Here is a 12,846-nt window from a genome sequence, read left to right on the forward strand (position 1 = left end):
TTTTTGTGCTTAATGGTACGAGCATAGGCGTCGATCCCGTGGGTGAAAAAGTTGAGCGGCCACCGGGGGATAGCCATCAAAAAAAATATAAACAGCTGTTTATTGACAGAGGCCGTGTCACTCAGTGTAATGAAGTGAGGAGAGAAGAGAGAGAGATATAGTCAGAATTATATGATCTTTATATGATGATATTTATATAATTTGTGCACCCACAGGCAAAAATATAAATCGGCACTTATGAGTATGAGTGTAACACTTAATTGTATACAGTCTATTTTAGAACTAAAATTCATGCAATATGAACACATGAACACAACCAAAATGATCAAAAGACTAAGAAACAGTCCCTAAAGGTAATAAAAAGAAGTTGAACCCTCTGCAGCGTTCTTCATGTTTGCTGTGGATGTGTGTGTTCGCTCCCAGTGACATACACACAGATGCAGACAGACAGGCGGACACACAGATGCAGACAGACGGACAGAAACAGTTTTATAAACTTGACAAAGAAACAAAAACATTGATGTAAAAAGTTTTCAAAAAGAGAAAAAAAGAGATTTCTGTTGTTTATTTACACTTTATTTATATTTGGTGTCTGTGTGTGTGAGTGCGTGTGAGTGCAATCAATAAATAAATACACAGATGATTCACAACACTAGAGCATTATGGGTAAATATAGAGCGGTTACAGTGCTAGCATTCATGCTACGTTAACGACATGATCCAATCATGTTTGAGGGGCGGGGCTTATACAGCAGAAGTTAATTTGGGCAGCACCCCCCAACACACACACACACAATCTGTGTTATAATTTAATCATTCATTTATAAAACCTAAGTTTAATCTTAAACATGAACATAACTAAAGCTACAATCAAGCTAATGCTAACAGAGTGAGAGAGTGACTTTGTGTGTGTCTGTGTGTTTGTGTGTGTGTGTTTGTGTCTGCAGCAATCCTGTTGTTGGCACTGATGTCTGGACTTCAACTCCCATGATGCAGCAGGTTTGAAGCTTCAGTCCTGAAAGAGACAAAAGTCTGTTCTTCAGGTTGTCACATTTTTGATGAGGTGAATATCAAAGTGGCCACCAGAGGGATCATCACGTGGCTAACTCTATGAGAAGCTAAGCACAGCAAAGTCATGCTAATTACATGTTGGTTTAGCACAGCCTGTAGCATGATGACGCCATGCACCCATCAGCCAATCAGCATCCAGCTCCTGACAGGTGATGTTACCTGTGGTGAAACTAACGAATCACATGTTTCTTTGTGGACGACGACTCGTGTGACACAAAGTTCAGGGTGTTCTCGCTTCGCTTCACTTAGAGCTGCTGCCAGAGCCTTTAACACACACACACACACACACACCAGGATTAACCCAGGTCACGCCAGACCCGGTCAACCTGGGTCAGTCCAAGACCTGGTGTGCAACACTTTAATGAACCCGGCACACTAGACAACAACGTTTAGAACAGCAGATGTTTAGAACAGCTGACGTTTAGAACAGCTGACCTTTAGAACAGCAGACGTTTAGAACAGCTGACGTGTAGAACAGCAGACGTTTAGAACAGCTGATGTTTAGAACAGCAGACGTTTAGAACAGCTGACGTTTAGAACAGCAGACGTTTAGAACGTTGTGTTTGGGAGCGTGTCTGTGCGTGTGTGTCTGTGCGTGTGCATGTGTGTTACCTGGTCTTGGTCCACATCAGTGTCTCCAGAAATCACAATTCTTTTCTCAACTCTTGTTTCTGAAATTCCTCCTTTCACCGTCTGAAGACAAACAAACAGTTAAACATGTTGTCATCAAACATTCATTCATTCATATTCTGCTATTTCTTTCATCACCATGGTGACGTGTATTACCTTGGTGATGTGTGTGGTGGTGCTGGTATTGGCCGTCTCTGAGGTGAATGTTTGTGAACTCAGCAGGAAACCTGTCACATGATCAGAGTCCACACCCACCCAACTCTGAAAAACATCAATATTCACACTGATCATTACATCAATCAATCAACAGGTGTGGCACCATACACTGGGTGAGAGGTCACTGTGGGAGGAGCCATCTCTGAAGTAGTCACTAGGGGAGGGGTCACAGGGTTGACATGTGACAAAGGCATCAGGTTTAGTGGGCGTTACCTCCTGACGTTTAGATTCTTCAGCTTCGCTGTGATTGGACGGACAGCTGCAACAACAGGTGAGGCTGTGAGATGAGAGGGGAGGTGTGTGTTCGCTGAAACCCCGCCCCTTTTTGTCCTGGGAGTCATCCTCTTTAAGGTAACACTGAGCAGCTGGAGTTCTGTTGTTAGCCTCTGTGCTAGTTAGCTCGTGTTCACCATAACTAAGTGTAAAGTTAGCAATAATGCTAAGCTGAGTATCATGGTTAGTATTAGTGACTGCAGCCTTCATGGCTTCCTCTACAGCTGCCTGAGCTAGCACATTGATGACATCATCTTCATCATCCTCAGTCGTTTCTACTCTCACACTTGTATCTATTTGGTTAGCAAAGATAACATCAGTATCATTATCACTGGCCCCTCCCTTTATGACATTACCAGCACACATCATGCTAGTTCCTGGTGGAGGGGGCGGAGGGTTGCTAAGGGGCGGGCCCACAACACTTCCTGTTGCTACCTGATGCTGGTCCACAAGTGGCCGGTCGTGGTCACGTGACTCCGTCATCAGGAACCCCGTCTCCGAATTCTCCGAATTCTGAAACAGGAAGTGAAGACACACGAAGGTGAGGGCAGCGGCCGTGATAACTGTGCTTCCTGCAGATCCCAATGCTTACCCACAATCCCCTTCAGCAGCAACATTAAGAGCAACAGAGAGACAGACCTTCAGCAGAGTTTCTTGTTCTCTGGCCGACCGGAGCAGCGTCTTCAGTTCAGGAGATATTTCCTCAAACATGGCTTCAGCCTGAAAACAAACAAACAACGGTAAACAAGAGGAGGAGCCTACAACAAGAGGAGGAGCCTACACAAATACTAAGAGCTGGGCAGTAGCCATGCAGGGGCTAAGCCAAGGGGAAGGTTATTAATAATTAACCTGGTTACACTGGTTGTTTAACAAGTTAGTAACAAGCGTGTGATTGGACAGATCAGGTGACTTTTCCCTGATCGTCACATTTCTTTGTATCGTCAGTTTCATGATTATGCCAACCATGAAACAAGTGCCACGCCCTCAGCGACCAATCAGAGACCAGCACACGTTACACATGAACAACATCAAACACACAAATGATTTCAATCAGAAGAAAAACAGTGTCAAAGAGGACGAGAGGGAGAAGCTGACGACGTTTAAACTGAACACTACAGCTCCACACTGCCCCCTGCTGCCCTGTCTGCAGCTCCACACTACAACATGCACCTTTAAACCTGACCTCCAGCTGACCCTGACCTCCCACTGACCTCCAGCTGACCCTGACCTCCAGCTGATCTCCAGTGACCCTGACCTCCAGCTGACCTACAGCTGACCCTGACCTCCAGTGACCCTGACCTCCACCTGACCTCCAGCTGACCCTGTGTGTCAGAGCTCAGGTGTTTAGTTTGAACATGGTTAATATGGGGCTGCTTGTTTCCATGCCGACCAGCAGTCATCGTACCACTGCGGCCTGAGACGAGTTTGGACAGAGGGTCAGAGGTGACATCACAGAGGCTCCTCCTCCTCCTTCAGTCTCACTAATGGCAGCACAGATGCCACGCGGTGGTTCCAGCGGTGAGACTGGTGTCTTCACCTCACAGATAGTCATCAGCGTTCGTCCTGTGATGTCATCATCAGTGGACGGTGGAATGGGCGGAGCCTGTCTGCCCACCTCCAGACTCATTGTCATGGTAACGTCGAAGCTAGTGTCCCGAGACGTCACGGAGACGATCTTCCCTGAGGTTGTGTCGTAGCTCCGCCCAACAGTGTGGCACTTCTCTCTGATTCGCTGAGGGGGAGCTTGGTTTATTTTGACCCCACCCTCCTGCAGTGCACAGGTGAGCAACATCAAACACACAAACAGACTAATTAACCAATGACACCTGCTCACCCTCTCACCAGCGCCCCCATGTGATCAACACACACAACTACAGTCCCACCAACAGCTGTGACTGTCTCACAGCTCACCTGTCACTCACCTCATCTGGCTCCAAGGGTTCAATCATGGGGGAGTCGTCCGCCCGGCGCAGAGGGGATGCAGCGAGACGTCTCTCCCACTCTGTCTGTCCTCCTCCTGTCTGTCCTCCCTCCAAGAAGGAGCGTCTCAGAGCACTGATGTCCTGATGCCGAGGATTCTGGACGTCCTCTGGACTGTCCGGTGCCTCCTGAGGACAGAAGACAGGTGAGAGGACAAAAGACAGAAGACAGGTGAGAAGACAGAAGACAGGTGAGAGGACAAAAGACAGAAAACAAGTGAGAGGACAGAGGACAGACACAAGGACAGAAGACAGGCAGATGAGAGAACAAAAGACAGAAAACAAGTGAGAGGACAGAAGACAGACACAAGGACAGAAGACAGGCAGATAAGAGGACAGAAGACAGATTTACCTGAGTTTTCAAATCTTCATCCTGGTCAGACTGTCAGAGAGAGACAGACACGGGTAAGAGAGACAGGTGAGACAGGTGCTGCATTCAGACAGAGACAGACAGACAGGTTACCTCAGTAGCAGTCAGGTCTCCGTCCATAGCTGTGTCAGTCAACTCTGTCTAAACAAAAAAGTTAACATGAGGTGAGACAGGTGGGACAGGTGAGACACGTGAAACAGGTGGGACAGGAGAGACACGTGGGACAGGTGATGTGTTACCTTGGTGTCTTGTTTGTGAGTTGGAGGACTCTGCTGAGATACTTCCATCACTCTTGTCAGCGTCTCATCTTCTTCTATCCCTTCCTGCTCCGCCTCCATGGCCGTCTCTATCACTTCCTGCTCTGCCTCCATGGCCGTCTCTATCACTTCCTGCTCTGCCTCCATGGCCGTCTCTATCACTTCCTGCTGTGCACCTGGGAGACACAGGACGATCGTGTTATTTTCAGTCAGCTAATCCTCGTGTCTCATGTTTGTTTACCTCGTGTCTTCTCCGTCTTCCTCTCAGGTGACCCTGAGGTCATGAGGTCACTGCCGCCAACGGATTTAGACGCCGCGTAAAGTCCCACCCCCATATCTAGATACACACAGAGACACATACACCACTGTGATGTAGCAACAGTAATCATGGTGACCACTGAGACGATGACATCAGCCATCCTTCCATCAACGGGAAAGCACGGCCAGCAGCCAGTGATAGCTCAGCACGCATGCAGCAGCCCGGTCCTGCAGCCAATCAGCTGTCAGATCTCATCCAGGACACATTTAATCCCAGGTTTTAAAAGTTAAAATAAAGCTATGATGCTAACAAAGCTAATAAACAGGTCACATGATCATCATCGCATGACTCAGCACTTTTGTGTCATTAATGCAGGCGATGTCATTAATGAAGGCAACATCACATGACTCAGCACTTCAACTAACCCTAACCTTTGACCCACAGGAAGTTCAGTCAGACTGAAGAAGTGAGTGCTGATCAGCACAAACGGTAGATCCTTCCAGCCAATCAGAGCGCAGCATTTACAGCCGTGGCCAATGACAGAGCAGTTCTGAGCAAAGGAACGAGCTCTACCTGTGTGAGGACTGCCATTGGCTGTGATGACTGGAGAGCCAATCAGAGAAGGTGTGGGCGTGGTCATCTGGCCTGAGGATTAAAACTCAATTTCAAGAGAGAACAGATATAAATCACTGAATCTGAACTGGACCTGAACCAGGACTGAATCTGAACTGGACCTGAACCAGGACTGAATCTGAGCTGGACCTGAACCAGAACTGAATCTGAACTGGACGTGGACCAGGACTGAGCCTGAACTGGACCTGAACTGGACCCAAACCAGGACTGAACTGGACCTGAACCAGACCTGAACCAGGACTGAATATGAGCTGGACCTGAACCAGGACTGAATCTATAATGGACCTGAACCCAAATCTGAACTCCAACTCTGAGAACAGAAAATTAAACACTATGAAGATGACGAGTACGAGTAGTAATACCGTAGAACTTTCTAGCAGGCAAAACTATTTGTCTTTCATTCTATTTATCTGTTTATTGCTGCAATTGGTATCAAAGCACCGTTGCCTTTAAAGTGCCTTTAAGGTGCATCGTCAGAGCCATGTTTTGTTATATATCGCCTTCGTATGCGCCTTTGTAGATCTATCTATCATCAGAACATGTACGACTTGTCGGTTTTACTACCACTAACAAGATGCTGTCTAACTAACTAACAAGATGCTGTCTAACTGCTAACTGACGTCTGCTTAACTGTGTATGTGGAATAAACCTTCAGAAAGACAGTCGAGTTGTGCCCGCCGTACTTGTTCTGGTCACCCTTTCCAGAAGGGAGCATTGAGCTGGAAAGACCAGCCAGCAGAAATCTGGACAAATACAATACAATACTGACTGACCAGTGACTGTGAAAAATAAGTCTACTGGGACCAGACAGTTGTAAGAGACCAGTACTATGAGTGACAGGACCAGTGGTGCTGTATTACTGCAGGGATTGGATCAGGATCTGCGTGGTGTTGGTACCTCCATCCAGGCTGCGGCTCATCAGGTTCCTCTTGCTGACACATCGGGTAAAATGTGGTGCAGGTCTGGAGATCTGAGCGCTGGCTCTGCGGCTCTGAATCTGAGTCCGACCACTGTACCGAAACTTTGATCCCAGAGACAGGAACTTTTTAGGGGGTTCCTCTGGAGACACCAGCCTGAGACAAACAGAGGAGGTCACTGTGATCACATGATCTATGTCAGTGTGGTTGTATGAGGTCCTCACACTGACCTGAAGAAGGAGTGATGTTCCACACACACTTTCCACAGTCGCTTCGCTGCTCTGTGGTTAAACAGCTTGAAACCAATGGTGGACTCAAACTGGTCAAACTGGAAACAAACAATCAGAGACTAACTGATTACAGATTACAAATTACAGATGACAGTGCGTTCTGTTACTTTCTTCCACTAACATGACTCAGCATATTTATTCATAGTCCAAGGTTTATGATAGTACTTAAGACAGACCTTCAGAGACGTGTCACACTCTGTCTCACACTCTGATTGGCCGACGTCTGTCTCACACTCTGATTGGCCGACACCTGTCTCACACTCTGATTGGCTGACATCTGTCTCACATTTTGATTGGCTGATGTCTGTCTCACACTCTGATTGGCTGACATTTATCTCACACTCTGATTGGCTGACGTCTGTTTCACACTCTGATTGGCTGGCATCTGTCTCACACTCTGATTGGCTGACATCTGTCTCACGCGCTGATTGGCCGATGTCTGTCTCACACTCTGATTGGCTGACATCTGTCTCACCTCTCCAGGTCGAATCTTGACATAAAAGTTGTTTCTTTTGTATGAAATCTTCAGAATCTTGGGCCATGAGAATCTGTTGATCCTCAGTCTGTCCCTGTAGATGAGCAGACCACTACTGCAAATGCCCAGCATGATGGCCACACCCTCTGAGTCCTACGCGCACACACACACACACACACACACACATTCATATTATCTGAACATTCAGGATAGGAAAACATTTATTAAGTACAGTATTATTGAAGTGACCAATGTGGTCGTCTGTTGGAACCCGTCTGCTTCAAACTTCCTCATAACCAGTGGTCTGACCTCTGACCTGTAAAAACTCTAAAGATGATTGTGTGTGTAGATCAAAATCATTCTGATGCTCACTTTGAACTTCACCATGTCATTACATTACATGTCATTTAGCAGACGCTTTTATCCAAAGCAACTTACAATGGAATTGAGTACAATCAGCCAGGGGTGGAGTCGAACTTGCAACCATTGCGTCCATGATGTCTTTCGCACACAGGGCACTGGTCTTAACCACTGAGCCACTCCACCCCCCGTCACATGACTCAATACATACATACAGACAGACAGATCAGTGTGTGTGTGTGTGTGTGTGTGTGTGTGTGTGACCTTTGCGTGATGAAGGTCGACTCCGTACATTGAAAGTTTTTTGACATTTTCCAGAAAATGCAATTCAGCTTCAGCTGGAGACATTCCTCTGAAAAAACACAATGAACTTTACTAACAGGTCACATGTTTATATCATATATATCATAACCATACCAGGTCACATGATCACATGTTTATATCATATATATCATAATCATAACAGGTCACATGATCACATGTTTATATCATATATATCATAATCATAGCAGGTCACATGAGCACATGTTGTGCTCATGTGTGAGTTTCCTGTCACAGATTTACAGATCAGGTCAAATGACGGTGAGTGTGAGAGTGGATGTTGTTTGTATACATATATACACATACATATATACTTACATACATACACACATACATACATACACACATACATATATGTATATAGATAGATAGATATAATATAATGTATAATGTCAGATTGAGGACAGGTCAAAGGTTGAGGTTTCCTTGTGTTACCTGTAGTTACGATGCAGCTCCATGATCTTCTCTTCCATCTCTTTACTTTGATTTGGAGCAAAACTCAGTTCACTGATGTAGTTTGATCCACATTCATCTGAAATACATACACAGACAGGTGGTCAGAGACAGACAGACAGGGGGTCAGAAAGACACAGACAGGTGTACTTTGTAACTTTGTAACCATGTATCCTTGTAACCTTGTGCCTTTGCAACCTTGTAACTCTGCAGCCTTGTAACCTTGTAACCTTTGTCTATAGACTGAACCGTCATCGTCTTCCTTTTGTTACAACGTTACCTTGGTCGTAGTCTCCAAGCTCTGACTGGACAGTGTAAGAACCGAGGACAGTGTGAGTAGCAAATGAACACGGAAGACGACCAGAAATGATGTCCTGTCTGAGCTGGAGACACAGGAAGTACCTGCAGAAAGACAGAAAGTCAGACAGACAGGTACCACACCTGTCCAGCAGCTGAAGCAGGGGAGCGGACCTACCTGGTGAGGTCTTCAGACAGCTGGGCGGGGTCAGGAGGGTAAAACTTGACATTAAAGGAGAAGTTCCAGGGGACACCTGGGGACACATCACACAGTGTTTTCTGATTATTCATTGATTACTGCTCTCAGGTGACAGAGTGATAGGTGATAACACACCTGGATACACCTTCAGATTATAGTGATCACATTCAGTCTTAATCAGATTATTAGTGACCATATGGAAAAAAAAAACTCACCTCTGACCTGTTTCTTTATATCCTTTGCTGGATCCAACCAGTTCTACAACAGAGAGACAGACAGGTGAGCAGACAGACAGGTGAGCAGACAGAACGACAGGTGAGCAGACAGACAGGCTGACCTTGTTGTCGTCTGTGTCTCTGAACGACAGAGAAAAATAATCTCTTTCCAGAAGATTCACATGTTCACAGACTTTTTCAAAAAGCTGAAGACCACGAGCTCGTTTCTGGAGAGACAGACAGACAGACAGACAGAATAAAACAGGGAGTCAACGTATCACTGCCTCCACCTGACTCACTCTCCACCTGTCTCACCTCTAAAGTGCAGGTGAAGGTGGAGCCATCGAGGAGAGTCACTCTCGTGTTCATTGTCCAGAAGTTGATCGTCCCTCTGGCTGGAGAACGAGTGACGTTGGACGACAGGTGACTGGTCGAGTCTTCAGCCAATGAGCCGTGGATCTGATTGGCCCCGCCTTCCTCACTCTGAGAACACAGGAAGTGATGTCAAATATGTGCTTGATCATATTAGTCTCATTTCAGGACCCTGTGAAGTGAGCAGCCAGGGAGGACATGTCTCTGTCCACTGACCACTCAGGAGGAGACTCAACGCTGCCCTCTACAGTTCAACGTCCTGAATCACAGACTGTTCTAAGTGCTCTAACAAAACATCCCATAAATCTGCCATATTTACACAGATGTGATGTGTCTAACACTGAAAGACAAACATGTCATTAACCTGGAATATGATTTTGTGGATTAAATTAATCTTTAATCTACAAAATAATAATCATTCAATAATGTGAAGAATCAGCTGAAATGAAATCAACTTCAATCAAACTTGATCTTATTATTATTTTAGACTTTATTTGATTTATTTTTCCTTGTTCATAATTATCCAGAGTTCACTGAACCTCTTCTTTTAATAAAGTTTGACGTGTGGGACGTCCTCGCTGTCAAGGACACAACTGTCCCCCTCAAAAAATGGACACAGAAGGAGGAGGAGTCTATATTAGGATACACCCACATCAGTGAGAACACGCCCACAGTGCTGTGACACATTTTGACAACATCCAGATGATAAATCCACACTTCACACAATTATTGTATCATGATCTTTACCTGTTTAGGTGTAGAGTGGGCGGTGGCTTCAGTAAAAGACTCTGCCTCTTTGTGCTGGGCCTCCTGGGGTTCACCTGGCTCTGTTGTCATGGTGATCCACCTAACAATGAATAAAACATTTACTTTATTATTATTAACTTTGTTTCATGTTAAGGTTGAAGGGTACATTGTAATATACGTATGTATTACATATATGTATATGTGCATATATTACATGTACATATACATATATGTACGTATATGTAATACATGTATATGTACATATATGTATATACATACATATATATGATGATGAAGATGAGTGAACTGCAGTAGGAAACACCCAGCTGCAGCACACACACACACACACACACGCGCGCGCGCGCACATACACACACAGCTGCAGTGTGATGAAGCAGAAATGATGCTTGCGCTGTCTCTCGCGCTCTCTCTCTCTCGCGCTCTCTCTCTCTGGTGATCGATAACAATGAAACAAAGTGATCAATCAGTGATCAGTGATCAGTGATTAAATATAAACCGAAGCATCGTCTTTACCTGTCCTCGTGCGGACACTCGCCCTCTTCCTCCTGGTGATGGACGCTAAAATCTACGTCATCAAAGTGTCTGCGACACCATGCGCTGCGGGGCGATGACGTCATGACGCACGGTACAACGTCAGCTGTTTGTCATTAACATAACGTTCTCTTGGGTTGAGACGAACTGCGGCTGCGAAGATTACACCGTCACTGAGATGACGTCATGGCTGACTCATTAGCGCCACCTCCAGTGTTGATAAATTAACATATGAAATACTTTTAATAAATGCATATACATTGTTATTATTTTCACATTTAAAATATTTATTAATTTATTATTTAATTCATTTATTAAAATCTAAATAATTTTTATTAAAATATACAGTACCATGAGGAAAATAGATACAGCAGTGTAGAGTAGTGTATACACACACATATATTCATATATATGTATATATATTCATATATATACACATACACATATATTCATATAAATATATATATACATAAATAAATATATGTACATATTATAATTAAATACAAATACAATGACCGTGCGACTTAAATACTATAAATCTAAAATAAATCAAACATTAATAATATACAAACTTTCAAACTGTCAGCTCAAAACATTTACATTTAAAACAAAATAACACGGTAACAACAAATATATGGATCACACTGAGCGTCTAATGACAGAGACGTCCTGTTGAGGCAACGCTGCCCTCCACGGGACACTGTGAGCACCAGTGTACGCAGAGGCGGAGCTTATCACCTCGAATGATCTTAAAACTTTGTTCAGGACAGAAAAATATTTATTTCAGATTTATATTTGTATTCTCTGCTGCTATGTTCCGCCCAAATGCATTCTGGGATACATGGCTTTCCCAAGTACGCTCAAGTCACCACACGATGCATGCTGGAGTAGGAGAGTATATTTGTGTGTGTGTCTGTGTGTGTGTGTGTGTGTGCTTCCATACTTGTGTGCAATATGACCAACAGAGGGCAACAGAGGCTTGTTAGAATTTTGACCCTGACGGGATTTGAACATGCAACCTTCTGATGTGAGTCAGACGCTCTACCGTTGGCCACAGAGTGTGTTTCCAGCTTGTTGCGTGAAGGGGCGGCGTCTGCCATCTCTGATTGCCTTGTTTATGATTTTGTTTATGTCAATAAAAATCACTGTTTCATCTTTTTCACACATTCACTGTAAACATACAGGTTCATCTGCAGGTGATGTTACTCACTGATACACCAAGAAAAAAACACACACACGCACACACATACACGCATGCATGCACTCGTTACTCACCAGAATCAATGTTAATTCAAAAGTAACAGAAAAAAGTGAGCTATTAAATTTGTATTTATGAACAGTTTAAAGGACAGCAGAAGCTGCTGCTCCTCTGCTGCCTCATGTGGTCACTTTGTTTCACTGACATTAATCTGAACAAAGGATTTCAAACACTGAAGAGACAAAATAGCACATTTGAACTTAGTGATGGAGGCAGCAGTGTGTGCGTGCGTGTGTGATGTTAAACATGAAACAATGTTACTGTAACAAAACAAACAAACACTCACTGTTATTCATGTATTCATGTTATTCATGTTCATACAGTCAAACAGTAACAGACAAGAGGAGGAGGAAGAGGATGAAGGACAGTTACGTCACACACACACACACACACGCACACACGTTAAATACCTGAGCAGGTGTTTTTTCTCTCACTGATGAAGATGATGATGATGATGAAGGTGCAGTCCTTTTATCTTTTATTTCGCGCTCTCTCTTTTTGTCCTCCAGTCTGTTGTTTGGATGGATTATTGGTTTTTACTCCCATCAGGCCCCGCCCCCTCAGATTAACACTGTCATCCTGCCTCCAGGGACGCGCACACACACACACACACACACACACACAACACACACACACACACACACACACACACACACAGCTGTTTGGATTTAGTCAAATCTTCACTCGCAGAGAATTGTGGGAT

General features: G+C 44.6%; 1 protein-coding gene across 9 annotated transcripts; it reads right to left on the reverse strand.

Moving 5' to 3' along the window:
* Nucleotides 1-868: 868 nt before the first annotated feature.
* Nucleotides 869-12,732, reverse strand: LOC122775553 (protein 4.1-like). Of its 9 annotated transcripts, XM_044035524.1 has the most exons (27): nucleotides 10,868-11,108; nucleotides 10,709-10,783; nucleotides 10,334-10,433; nucleotides 9,530-9,697; nucleotides 9,337-9,441; nucleotides 9,215-9,257; nucleotides 8,979-9,054; nucleotides 8,784-8,905; nucleotides 8,486-8,582; nucleotides 7,994-8,081; nucleotides 7,370-7,522; nucleotides 6,835-6,932; nucleotides 6,585-6,760; nucleotides 5,628-5,699; nucleotides 5,037-5,132; nucleotides 4,904-4,971; nucleotides 4,778-4,870; nucleotides 4,632-4,679; nucleotides 4,521-4,550; nucleotides 4,112-4,297; nucleotides 3,595-3,957; nucleotides 2,829-2,909; nucleotides 2,625-2,702; nucleotides 1,857-1,961; nucleotides 1,683-1,763; nucleotides 1,230-1,334; nucleotides 894-1,014 (listed from the first exon to the last, which is right to left on the reverse strand). In XM_044035524.1, the coding sequence occupies exons 1-27, from the start codon at nucleotides 10,969-10,971 to the stop codon at nucleotides 1,009-1,011; spliced, it is 2,817 nt and encodes a 938-aa protein (XP_043891459.1). In that variant the 5' UTR covers nucleotides 10,972-11,108; the 3' UTR covers nucleotides 894-1,008. The 9 variants fall into 9 exon arrangements, with proteins under 9 accessions (XP_043891487.1, XP_043891459.1, XP_043891452.1 ...); XM_044035517.1 differs by having other exon boundaries at nucleotides 4,778-4,971; XM_044035558.1 differs by having other exon boundaries at nucleotides 3,727-3,957; nucleotides 4,778-4,971; nucleotides 10,868-11,107.
* Between the last annotated feature and the right edge of the window lie 114 nt (nucleotides 12,733-12,846).

Source organism: Solea senegalensis, linkage group LG1 (assembly GCF_019176455.1).
Source record: "Solea senegalensis isolate Sse05_10M linkage group LG1, IFAPA_SoseM_1, whole genome shotgun sequence".
In the NCBI taxonomy this organism is placed as follows: domain Eukaryota; kingdom Metazoa; phylum Chordata; class Actinopteri; order Pleuronectiformes; family Soleidae; genus Solea; species Solea senegalensis.